At 38.3% G+C, this 13,196-nt stretch overlaps 1 protein-coding gene across 1 annotated transcript in view; it reads right to left on the reverse strand.

Annotated features, from left to right (window-relative positions):
- Nucleotides 1–11,341, reverse strand: part of ADGRG2 (adhesion G protein-coupled receptor G2) — a gene marked incomplete at both ends in the record, with an annotated part of 46,275 nt that extends 34,934 nt beyond the window's left edge. Inside the window, 2 exons of the mRNA XM_082278928.1 lie at nt 3,948–4,565; nt 11,224–11,341. Coding sequence (XP_082135054.1) covers nt 3,948–4,565; nt 11,224–11,341 — 736 coding nt within the window. The remainder of the gene's footprint in view (nt 1–3,947; nt 4,566–11,223) is intronic.
- Nucleotides 11,342–13,196: the final 1,855 nt, after the last annotated feature.

The following is a 13,196-nucleotide window of genomic DNA, read 5'->3' on the forward strand; positions in this document are numbered from 1 at the left end:
CCCTTCCAGGAAAGGTGATCCTGTCATCAGATGGGCACACAGTTGGGAAATCTTTAAATGGGATTACATGAGCCTAAAACAATCCTTATACCGCCCACATCTGCAACTGGAACAAAAGTCCAAACTGAAGTTTTCCTCTTCCTTGAGAATGCAGAGGTAAAACAGTCACACTGAGCACTGGTCACTCCCCATTTCTCCCATCAGCATTAAATTGCTCTGTACCCAGAAGCGTGGAAACAGCCTCCAGCAACACCTGCAGCAGGCTTAGCAATATTGAGTCAAAAGAGTACATGAAAAAGAGAGGGCAACATCTTAATCTTGAAGGTTGGACAGGACAGTTTAGAAAAATCATAAATGCTACAATATACTCACTAAATTTCAATTAGGATAAAAAGCAGCAGAAAGCAACAGGCTAAAAGTTAGAGCACCAATATCACAAATGAGATGGCAGTGCTTTATGATCAGTGATCCTATTTATGCCCCATATCATCTATTTTATTTATTCATTGAAATTTGCTACAGATGTCCCATCATATCTGTGCTCCTTGCATAAATGCACAGTGTAACAGTTTGGATATTTCTATTTGGATTAAGAAAGTTACTGTTTAATGTATAACTGAATGATTAATGTTTAAACAGTACATTTCACAGTGAAGTTATTATTAAAGGCAACTTGAAAGTATCACATGTAAAAATGACAACTGAAGAGCCGGTACTCATAGACGATTAAAGTTTCTTTTCAAGCATTTAGCACTTTAACCTCATTTATTTTCCTGTGTGTTTGTTCTCTTAAATCACCCCAAACTTTAGATTATTTAGTAGACTCTTTACTTGGATTATATAGAGACAATAGTGGTATCATTCATATTGTCCACATTAAAGTATGTTGCTACAAAGGAATCATTAATTAAGGAACAAGATAAAGAAATTTTCCAAGGTTAGAATTTGGAAGGGTGAGCACATCTTTCTTCAATTACGTACTTTTAAATACCAGGAGGTTATCTGTAAAGTGAGACACATTCAACTTGTGGCACTCTTCTCTGCATATCACAGCTGTTATGCTACTTCTCTCTCACCAAGAGGGGAATTATCAAAGGAACATGAAGAATGTACATGGAAGGCCAGTAACGCACCAAGTGTGTGACCTCCTTCCCTGTCTGGCCCTGCCTGCAGTATTTACACCTGCTCAGTGTGCAGTGGCCACACCAAGAAGGAGAACCAGAAGACTCTGTCACTGGAAGGAGCAAGAGTGTCATCTTTAACTCAGATCTAAAGGTTCACTATTGAGAACCATTAGTCCAAGAAATGCGAGCAGCTTCATCCCAAAGTGGGAAGCAGTCAGATATGTCCTTTCTTGCATATTTCAGATGCATAAAACACGCAGCTACTGCAAAGGTAATCCCAGCCACTTCTGGGGAGTGAGCTACTTGGTTAAAGTTAAGCATACCTTTAAATGCTAAGCATGCGTGTGAATCTCACCAGAGTCAGGATTTTGATCCTTATTAGACCTCAAACTGTTAAGAAAAAAATTAAACAAATCTTTGGTAATTTGAAAAATATTCATGAAAATAAATTATAAAAACTAAAGTAAATGAATCAGAAGAGTCAATAAACAGAAAGGCAGGAAAAGTGATGCTAAGTAAACCTAGACCTATTAATGGAGTGGATCACTGCCTATGAGACACCAATTAGACAATGGCTTACACTGCACAGAGACTTTGAGTGGTTAAGCAAAGAAGAAATCATAGAAATTACGGTAGCCTTTGACAGAACATTTTACAAATAATTGTTTTACGTAGGCACAAAATGCCAACCATGTCACAAAAAAAAATCTGAAACTTGTCCTCCAGCACAATTATGACTAATGAACCACTTCCTTTTCACCTTTTGCGCCTACAAAGTTTAGGACTTTCCAAAACTTTTGCCCTTTGCCAGTTACGTTCATTGCAGATGTAAAATTATATCCTTCTGCAGACTTACTAATCAAAGTTATTCTGTTTTAACAAAAAAACAGAGAAGCTTCCCAAATCAGGTGATTTTTACACAGGAGTTTGGAGTAACTCACTGAAAATAATCAGATTGTAAGAGTAGTAGCAACATCAATTAAAATCACCTGACACAGACTGTTAGATATTCCTACGGTAAAAGCTTTGTTATCTATTGGACTATATTTGCTAAATACATGCGTTTCACAGCACAGCTTGGGGGAGATAATCAGCTAAAATGCATCTATTAGTGAAGAGAGGCCAATAAACTGTAAAAGAATTCCAGTAAGCTTCTCTTTGAAAAGCTGTTAATGCCCCCAGTTATCTAGAGGAGATAACTTATATTTGGCAGTAGAGATGGTCTCTGCACTGAAACAAACCCTGTTAGCATAGTTACTGCTTAGTCAGTTTGGCTAAGCAACAGAGCTTTGGAAACCACGCATCTTACACACTCACTAGAGATTCCATAAACCACTAAATCGTGAATTCTAAACCCATTAATCACTTGGGGCTGGAGCTGGGCATTTCCTGATCAATCTGTCCTGTGATGTTCAAGGATGCTCCATATTCAGGGCAGAAACTGCTGGAACAGAAAACAAGGAGGTTGTGCTTTCTGTGCATCAGTAGAAGACAATCAGATCCTCCACTGTGACCAAGATTTTCCCCACCATCCAGACATACCTCTCTCAGACTTTCTTTGTACCAAACTTATGTCTGGTAGCCAGAATGTTCCCCCTTTCAGCCTTAGGACTGTGTTCCTTCAAGCACAGCAACATATGAGTAAAAGAAAGACATTCTTTCTTCAGCTCCTTTCCCAAGTCACAATCCATCAAAGATGATGTTCTCCCAACTACAGCATCAGGGACAGCAAAGGCATTTCATTCATTACAAACCAGTGCTGGCAGCACTCTCCATGAGTCCTGGTTTGTTGGACAGATTTCTTTATTTCTTTCTCTCCCAGAAAAAGAAATCTGATCACCTTATTTTACTGCCCTTACTAAGGCACTTTGAATCTGGTCCAGTCAGGCAGTGGTTATAAGATTATACAAATAAAAGATATTTTTGAATCAGCATGAAATAGATAGGTACATTTTTTAAGGATAAAGATTATGAAGACTGGTGCCACAGTTAAACTGAATCACTGATGCTATATAAAAATTTAAGGAAACAATAATTGAGGTAGTCACATTAAAATCTCTTAGGGGATAATATAATTTCCTACGATTGATAAATTGTATACCATCAAAGCTTGATTCAAGTTTGTCTTTTTTGCCAACAGATGTGATAGCAAAAGCTAAAAATAGGATTATTCTCTTGCTTGAACTCAGTTTCTCTAAAAATAAAATCTTGGTTTGGTTTGATTCAAAGGTTTTTGTGGTTCTTTTTCAGGGCAGAGGGGAATTTTGAGAAATGTGTGAGAAACCATTTGGCCACTTTAATAAAGGAGGCATTACTGATACTGATAAAGAAATTGGATCATCCTATAATTTTTGTGGACCCTAGCTGCTGAATATGGTGTAATGCACCAGTGAAGCACTGAAAGCTGCACTCACTGAAATTTTGGCCCAGCAAATGAGAATGTGGAATGAGAACCAGCAATGCTTCCCTCTGTATTTATTCCCTGAACAGAAGATGTGCAAATTAACTATTTTAAGATGAAATTGATACATGCCCCAATACTCCAAGGAGTTTTAGTTGCATACATCCTGCTCCCATATTACACTAACGGTTGATAGACAAAAAAGTTGAAGCAAGTCAAAAATCTTTAAAGGACTGATGCTATACTTTTTCATTTGGATAAAAACTAGTGAAAGCTGCAGGTCCTCACATGATCTCATCAAGAATTTAGCTAGGAATGATTAATAGATTGAGACTTCATAAAATCTGGAAGAGAAATGCTAAACATACTCAGATCAACTTTTGACTGAATTACTATTTCAAAAGAAATGCAGCGGTACTTACCACATTGTAAAGAGTTATCCTCTTCGACTGTCGTATTATAGGTCCAATCCTCCTTTCTCCAGCGTATAACACCGCTATCCTGGCAGTCCTTAGATTGTGTCATATTTGCCTTGTCCCACATTCTGAACAGGTACAGCTCCCCAGTCATTCCCTGGTGAGGTGACGCAGATGTACCTCGCAGCTTTGAACAGCCAAGTAAGAACTGGCCTTTTCCAGGCAAATTAAATTTCCCATTTAGTTTCCTGCGTGATTCTTGTTTTCCATTTATGAATACCTTCATCTCCTCATTGTCACTTTTCCACTGGATACATATTTGGTTCCAAGTGTTTTTACGAAGTCTTACAGTTGTATTTATTTGTTTTCTGAACAACCATATCTTCAATTTACCATGATCTCCTGTAAGTCCAAGATCATACTTATTTGCAGAGAGATTGGTGTGAAGAGGTTTTTCAACATATACATATGCTGTCCACGGACTATTTGAGGAATACAGCTTGAGGTGCACACAGACAAGGAATTCTCTCAAGGGACGCAGAGAAATTCTTGATGACATACTCCACGGATCTTCACATGCAGTCTTAAAGACAGCTTTGTATCGCCCTAGGAAATCCTCCTGATCTAAATAAAGAAAAGGTGATTTGTAAAATGATTTAGTTTTAAAAAAGATCTTTCATATGAAAGTTATTCTTCAATATACTACTGTTTCTAGGCATTTTTCTAGGAGTTTTCAAAACAACACATTAAGAAACAATCTTGTAACCTACTCCTTTGGATTTATTTTTGTGATGGGGAAGTAACAAATTTGGAGGCAGTCAATAAATCCTAGCTGCTCATGAAAACTCTGAGGTAAAACTTACACACAAGACCAAGGATGACCATGCAGACTCACAGAATCATTTAAGCTGGAAAAGACCTCCAAGATCATTGAGTCCAATTGTAAACCCAGCACTGCCAAGTCCACCACTAAACCATGTTCCCAAGTGCCACATCTACACATCTTTTAGGCACCTCCAGGGACAGACTCAACCACTTCTCTCCACAACTTAGTTCAATGCTTAGCAACCCTTTCCACAAAGAAATGTTTCCTAGTATCCAATCTAAACCTCCTCTGATGCAACTTGAGGCCATTTCTTCTTGTCCTGTCACTGGTTACTTAGGAGAAGGGACTGACCCCTATTTTGGTACAACCTCCCTTAAGGGAGAGAGCAATAGGGTCTCCCATGAGCCTTCTTTTCTCCAGGCTAAACAATCCCAGGTCCCTCAGCTGCTCCTCACAGGACTTGTGCTCCAGACTCTTCATCAGCTTCGTTGCCCTTCTCTGGTCTTGCTCCAGCACCTCAATCTCTTTCTTGAAATGAGGGGCCCATAACTGAACACAGGATTTGAGATGTGGCCTCACCAGTGCCCAGTATAGGGGGACAATCACTGCCCTGGTCCTGCTGGCCACACTACTGCTGATCCAGGCCAGGATGCCATTGGCTTCTTGGCCACCCGGGCAAACATTGGCTCATGTTCAGCAGCTGTTGATCAACACCTCCAGATCCTTTCCTGTCATGCAGTTTTCCAGCCACTCTTCTGCAAGCCTTTAGTGCTGCATGGGGTTGTTGTGACTGAAGTGCAGGACCTGGCACTTGGCCTTGTTGAACCTCATACAACTGAGGCTTAATTTTGCTCCCCATCCCTGTCTTCCAGTTCGGAGCACTGGGTACTCTGAGACTGAGGCAAAGAACACATGAAGTACACCAGCCTTTTCCTCATCCTTTGTCACTATGTTTCCCCCTTCAGCCAATAAAGGCTAGAGAATCTCCTTAGCCCTTTTGTTGCTAATGTTTTTATGGAGACATTTTTGGTTTTTATGGCAGTAGCCAGATTAAATTTTAGTTGGGTTTTGGCCCTTCTGATTTTCTCCCTGCCTAATCTTAAGACATCCTTGTAGTCCTCCCGAGTTTCCTGCCCTTTCTTCCAAAGCTCATAATCTCTTCTTTCATTCCTGAGTTCCAGCCAAAGCTCTCTGTTCAGCCAGGCTGTCATCTTCCCCACTGGCTCATCTTTCAGCACGGGATGACCTGCTCCTTCTTGAAGAATAATGTGCAGCCTTCCTGGACTCCTTTGCCCTTCAGGACTGCTCCCCAAGGGACTCCGTCAACCAGTCCCCTAAACATGCCAAAGTCTCCCTTCCAGAATCCAAGGTGGCAGTTCTGCTGACTCCTCTCCTTACTTCTCCAAAAATCGAAAACTCATCATTTAGTGATTGCTGAGGCCTCCAACAGTCACATCATCTACCAGCCCCCTCTGTTCATAAACAACAGCTCCAGCAGGGCACCTTCCCTATAAAACAAGTAGCTCCAGACAATGCCCCAAACACTGAAACTTGATCATAACTGTTCAGTTCTTGTAGGTGCCTTGTTTCCTCCATAGTCCCAGTACAGGAAAGGACAGACTTTTGTGGCTGTAGATGTAAACTCTTTGGAGCTCTTATTTTGTGGAAATACCCACACTCCATTTGCATAATCATTATCATAGTTGCTTGCTTTATGGTGTACACATCAGCACCAAAATAAGAAGAAGTTCCTTTGGAACTTGAAATGGAACAACAGAAAAATGAAACAGGCTGGCAGATGCTCAGCCAGTGCAAGAGAACACATTACTGACACCTTTAAGGAGGTCATTATTTGTCCATCTATGCAGGGCTTTTATGTATGGTCCAGAGGACTTGTGGGGTTAATGATTGGTCAGGGGTCAGACAAGCAGAAAATGATCAGCCAACATAGGAAAAAATCCTTTTCCATTAGCTCCTCTGTAAGAAGACAAACTTCCAGGCAACTTGGATCAGGGTTTTTTTTCCAGGGTAGGTTACATTCATAGTCCTAGTTAGTTGTCAAGATTGCAGCCAGCTCTTCTGTGATGTTCTCAAGCAACCAGAGCACCAGCTTTCATCAGGCCAGTTCCGACAATTTTTCTGTCTCTTGACCTCCAGGCTCTCAAATTTCTTTTTCAATAGCAACACGTGAAAACAATGAGAAAGTTCCTAACTTCCAAGTGCAGCTTGATAGGTACAAGCTACCAGAAAAAGTCTGAAACACAAAATATATCAATCCAGTTTCATGGAAAGTCATTGACACCTATTCTTGTTGCATCCTATAGCTCTGTGATGCTAACTAGCAGAAACGCACAGGTTTTTTTCACAACCCTGACTCATTCCTGAAGTTCAGCATACATCATGGAAGTACTATGCAAGGCTACAGACCAAACAAAAAACTCCCTGGGTACAGGCTGAATTTGGTGAAAATCCTAACTCACAGACAATGGATTTTGAATGGTGAGTTAATACTTAGATTGCATTTAAATGGCAATGGAGAAGGAAAGACATACTTGACCCAACAGCAAACCTCCCCTGCCTAACCCTGCAGCATGAATTCACTCATTCTGTTTGGCCACTTGTCAGAGTCTGAAAGCAAAATCTGGGGTACTCAGCTAAGAACACTTCAGCATGAAAAACTAATTTTTAAAATTACTTAAAAGCTGGATGAGGAAGACTGGATGGGAGGGGAAAGTGTCATAGAAGATGAGATTTTTAGATACAGACTCAAATGTACCTACCTTTTTAACTAAAACTAAAATAGATCTACCACCTTACAGCATGGACAGATCATAAGGAAACTGCTTTTATAAAGGAAACAGCCATCTAATAACATGCCAACACTGGTGACACAGTCTTCCCAAATTAAAAAAATTACTCAAGTCTTTCATTATTAAGCAGAAATTTTGCTGAAGGTTTTGGAAGACTTGATGCAGCAGCTGTTCCTCAGACAGTGTATGTCAGAAGTATATTTGCATGACTCATATTGCCCCAAAATTCCTCTAAGCAATCTTGAACGTGCAGAGATGGCCAAATTGACTGGTAAAGGCAGTTTCCTGACACAGCTTCAAAACTTGAAGTCACTGTTATCTATCCAAATTGACAGACTAGAATTCCACTCCTGAGCAAAAATACTAATCAAAACTTGAAGTCTCATCATCAGACTTGGTTTTGGAAATGAACAAATTCTGAGAGAGGCTTGATTTCATGTTAAGCATTAAATCAGTGTTGATATGCCAACAGTGAATTAAAGGGCTGCTAAATTCTCTTACGTTCTTTAGGGAAATTGTCACTTCAAAATTGTCAAGGGAGCCAGAGTGAACATAAACTTGCAGATGAAAACAGTCATAAGACAGGTAGCCAACAAAAATTACACAAAATGAGATCAATCTGCTGATGAATTCTCCTGGTCTGCTTTATATAATCCAAAAAGATTGCTGTTGATCAATACGCAAGGCCTGAAGAATTAATTTAAACTAAGAAAAGTGTTTACATAGGGAGGTCTACACTTCTGGAATCTGGAAAGCTGGCCCACTTTGCTCTAAACAGTCATAAAAAAGAGAGTGCCAAAAAGGGATGCCAAAGTTAATAAAGTAGATACCAATACTATCTGAATTGTTACAAGACAGGGTTGGAAATTTTAATACAGTTTATCTGCCCAAAGAATGCTGAAAAAGCACAAAGGAAATCATAATCGTAGTCAGAAAATGCACTTTGCTGTTCCAAGTGAGTGCAGTACAGCCTTACATTAGAAATTAATTATCAGTATTATCTTGACTACATCTCCTCGATATGTGAGTGGATGCAATGTAGGTAGGAGATGACATTACAGTAAAGCCTTTGGAAGATCTGTTAATCGTCACTTATTATCTCTAGCAATGGTGCTTGTGGGCTGCAACCCACCCTTGACCACAGAACTGAGGAGCTGGAACGGGCTGTGCTCTGACAGTGGCATTTCTGTCTTATAATTAGTCTCCATGCATCCAGACTACACAATACATTCAGAAAAGTAGCCATGAACACACCTTTATCACCACAGCACAGAAGGGGTAGCACAGTGGAAAGAATGCTTCAAACATCTCCAGAGTAAGAAAACTCAAGAAAAAATAAATAATGATATTAACTTTTAAAAAAATTCAAAAAACCCCACAATTTGGAGCGAAGGAGTTGCCATGCAATAGTAATCGTGGGCTGACTTTTCAATGTCTTTTGCTGTATTTGGGCACATAAGCCTTTTCAGAAACGTGAATTTTTTCTTCTTACTATACTTATTTCTAATAGATGCAAAACCTGGGGGTTTTACCCTCAGTAAAACTAAAAGCATGTAATAAGTAAGCATGTTCTCTTAAGCCCTAAAAGAAATCCTGAAATGTATGCACACACTTCCAAATGTTTAAAATAAACTTTCTGAGAATGACAACATAAACCAAAAAAGCAATCTCCGTCTTTTTTCTAAACATTCTTAGATAATGATAACTGATACCTTTACAAGAGGTAGCCAACCGTAGGTATTAAGAATTAGACCTACAGGAGCAGATTCTCTCAGTACATAAGCAGCAGTGTTATTTTCCTTATATTACAAATAACCACTCTATCAGCATTACTACAGTCAGGTATTCTCTTGAATAAAAATAGTCACAAGTTTATGTGTCTGCACACTCTGGCTTTTAACTAGTAACAACAATAGTCATTAACTTCCTTGCAAGTGTTTGTCACCTGTGACAAATTTGGCTCACTACAGTCCATTGAAATGATGTCAAAAGACTCTTGTATACTCAAGTATTTCATCTACAGCTTGTAACTGTTCTTTATAAAAAGTTTAAAACTCTAAACATTCTGCATGTGGGTCACTTGATTCTGTTGAGTATTTTGAAAATATGAAGCTAAGAACTGTTTCCTCAAAATCAACGTCATCCCTCCTTTTCATTCACAGTTCTATTTGTTTAGCTGGGGATAAACAACATCACATTATCCAGCATTCTGAGCATCAGAAAGAACACAGGAAGTTCTTCTCTCTTCATATTTTTTGGAGAACATAAACATATTTTGGCATCTCAGATAAGGAGAGAACTGAGTAGAAATGGTGCTGGTAGTACTAAAACCCTAAAACCAAAAACCCCCAATAATATAGGGGGAAAACATAAACACACTCTTGTGTCAGTTTAGCTTTTCTTGAAGATTACTGACAGTTTTAAGTGATTCAAAGGTGAAAAATGAAATCCCTCTTTGCTTGCTTCCTCAGAACTTCAGACACAATCAAATTTTCCCTGAAAAACTCTTCTATGACATCCGTCCATCTGCTGAGCAGCTCTGTCTTTCTTACTATTTAATGTACAAGAAATTAAAACCTCTCCATCTTAGTAGCAGGTCTATCACCTGAATCTCAGATATGCCTCAATAGAAACATTTTGTGAAAATTACTATATTTGGAGAATTAGAGTAAGAAATAGCCTAGTTTGTAACCTGTGAACTCTCATTGCTTGTACAATGTCGTAAAGCAGGCATACTTAAATTTAAAAAAATCAGGCATTAAATCTGAACTGCAAGAAATTCTGACCTTCTAGACTAAGATAACATGCCACAAATGCAGCTTCTGAAATTAGCCATTAAGTACATGGCAAAAAGCACTATCAATTTTTTAATACTCTAAGCACATTATTAACATGATAAATGTATGTAGTGGGTTCGGTATTACACACCATTGATACAAGGAAACTTTATGAATGACAAGCACTGTCATCTTTATCACCTGAGGTCCAGAGCAGTGACAGATTAACAATTAGTTTACAGAATAGCCATGAAGAAACACAGATTATTTTACCCCACTTTATTCTACTTTATATCACAGAAAAGCATCACCACATTAGTTATCCAATTTGTACAAGAACCTTACGGATTTATTTTTTTACTGTTACATAAAGAGCATAAACTGCCAAGTTCAAATACATAATTTCTGTTACATGTTTTGGACCTTATTACCTTTTCCTTAGCCATATTCAGATCCACAACCAAGATCATATTCTACACTCACACATGCCCAAAAGAGCTCAAAAGATCTTATGGTGATTTTGCAAGAGGAGTGTAAAAGATTTAACAACATGTTCTGAAAATAGTAACACTTTCAGTTAAAAAAACCCCCAGCAATAAAATAATTTGTCTTGTTACTACAAATTGTGTCTTGGTTCTCTCCTCATGCATAGCCTAGAAGTTACTACCAATGATTTTTTATGAAAACATGAAAGGCATCCAAAATGCTAAGCACCAACTGTTTCATTTCTTGTTATTGACAGTTCTTCCTCTTGATTGCAAGAGGCAAAACTTGCCTGTCCTGAATATGTTCAAAAGTCCTATTCATCAAGACTAATGTTATTTATTTGGAATACCAACACTAGACAAATGAGGAAAAAATTCTCTTACCTTTGCTTGCTGTAGCCAGGAATAACTGAAGTAAAAGGACTGCTTGAACAATCCTGAATCTCAAGAAAACGTCCTGTATTCTGCCAACACAGCAGTGCTGTTTCCCCCAGACAACCATTCTAGAAGAAATAATTAAATAAATAAACCACGACTAGAAAACGTGTAGGTGTGTGGACATTATGACAAAATATGTTTCCAACGTGAGCATAAATCTTCCCAACCCTGTTGGGTATATATTGCAAGGAAATGCACAGATATTCTGTATATTGCCAAGACACTAAGAGAGAGAGATGTTTGCTGAAAGGAAAAAAAAACCCAAAACCAAAAAACCCATTCAAGCTCTAATTCGCCAAAGACTACAAATACATCAGAGCATGGCCATGGCTCCTTGCACAAGTAAGACTTTCAAGATTTGAAAAACAAACCCCTCCAAAACATTCGCACACAACAACAACAAAATACCCAACCAAAAGCTGACAGAGAAAGCATGGAAAGGTTATCCAAAAGCTTTATTAATCTCAGTAAGTATGCAAGAAAGCATCTCTTCAGTCCATTACCCACATGTTCTCTCATGTAACACTTTAACAGCAAGACTGTGAATGCCTAAGTAAGAAGCAAGATTTTGATTCCCAATCCTCGTCCTATTATCAAAGCAAGAAGCTACACAAAAAAAAAAAAAAAAAAAGATAAATTCCACAAATCACTGTGGGCAGCAAGTTCACAAACAGTATCATGAAAACCTGGTTCATCTACCTTTCCTCCTAGTGATGGTTGTCTAATGTGAGCAACAGGACAAAAGAAAATGCATTGAAAAAAAGGATGTGCCTTCTATTATAAGAGATATCGTTCTATGAAATAATTTTTTTAAGATCTATTCAAAAAAGCGTACATCTGAGTATTTTGCACGCCGAAAGAAACATTCAGATGCTTGTTGCATGCATTAATTCTTAAATAAAAAGGTTTAGATACATAGTGGCAAGTGATTCTATAGCTGATTCTTGAAACATGCACAGCAGTAAACTTTACACATTGACTACCTTTCATGTATCACCTTTAGGGTATAACAGAGCATGCTGCCTGACAGCACAACTTTTCCATCACAAGCTGGGTGCATGTGCAAGTACGCTGGTCAGCACTCACTGCTCACAAACAGCACTGTGCTTCTGCTCATGCTGTGTCAGGCTGCAGTAGATTCCCTTCTTTTCAGGCACTGTAAATGGTGAACTCTTTCAGGAATTTTACATTTTTTTAAGGTTAGGGCTAAAATGCCATTTTTTGGCAAGCATTCACACAAATGTAAATATTTATTAATTTACAATGGTTACTATTGGCTGAACTCTGCAAGAGAAGTGCCACAGGAATAAACTGAGAAACAGTGAAGTTGCTAAGCAAATGAAGCCTTGGAAATTGATTAAACATACATGCAAATAAATTATACACATATAACAACATAACATAGAAAGCATAAAGCAAGGCTTTTTAAAAATTAAGAGCACTGCAACATTGTTGCCAGTGTTTTCAAGAATTATGCAATGTGCAATACTTCTAACAAATATAAAAAAGCTGACAGAAAATAAATCATATGCTAAAACAATGGTCATACCTAATATACACAATCCTATGCAGGAACAGATCAAAACCAAACAAAACCAAGTTTAAAATGGGAAGAAATGTCAAAGGTGGGCTAGCTTTCTAAAGATCCCCAGGAAACATGTTCAAACCTGTACTCAGCTTGCTTCTCAGAATGTCTAAAAATCATGTATTAATAAAGTTGTTCCATCAGCAAACTGAGTAGCAGAATTACATTAATTATCCTAAGAACCAGTTAATGAAAACTGTTGTGCTTAAATACATCTGACAACTTCAAGACTGTTCATCTACAATATAATTTCCTAGGATTAAAAGAGATGCTTATCCAAAAACTGCGTTTCCTTTCTTTGCTTACTCACACTTCCCATTCTAGTGTCAAATTA

Source organism: Coloeus monedula (assembly GCF_965178545.1).
Source record: "Coloeus monedula genome assembly, chromosome: 3".
NCBI classification, from domain to species: Eukaryota; Metazoa; Chordata; class Aves; order Passeriformes; family Corvidae; genus Coloeus; species Coloeus monedula.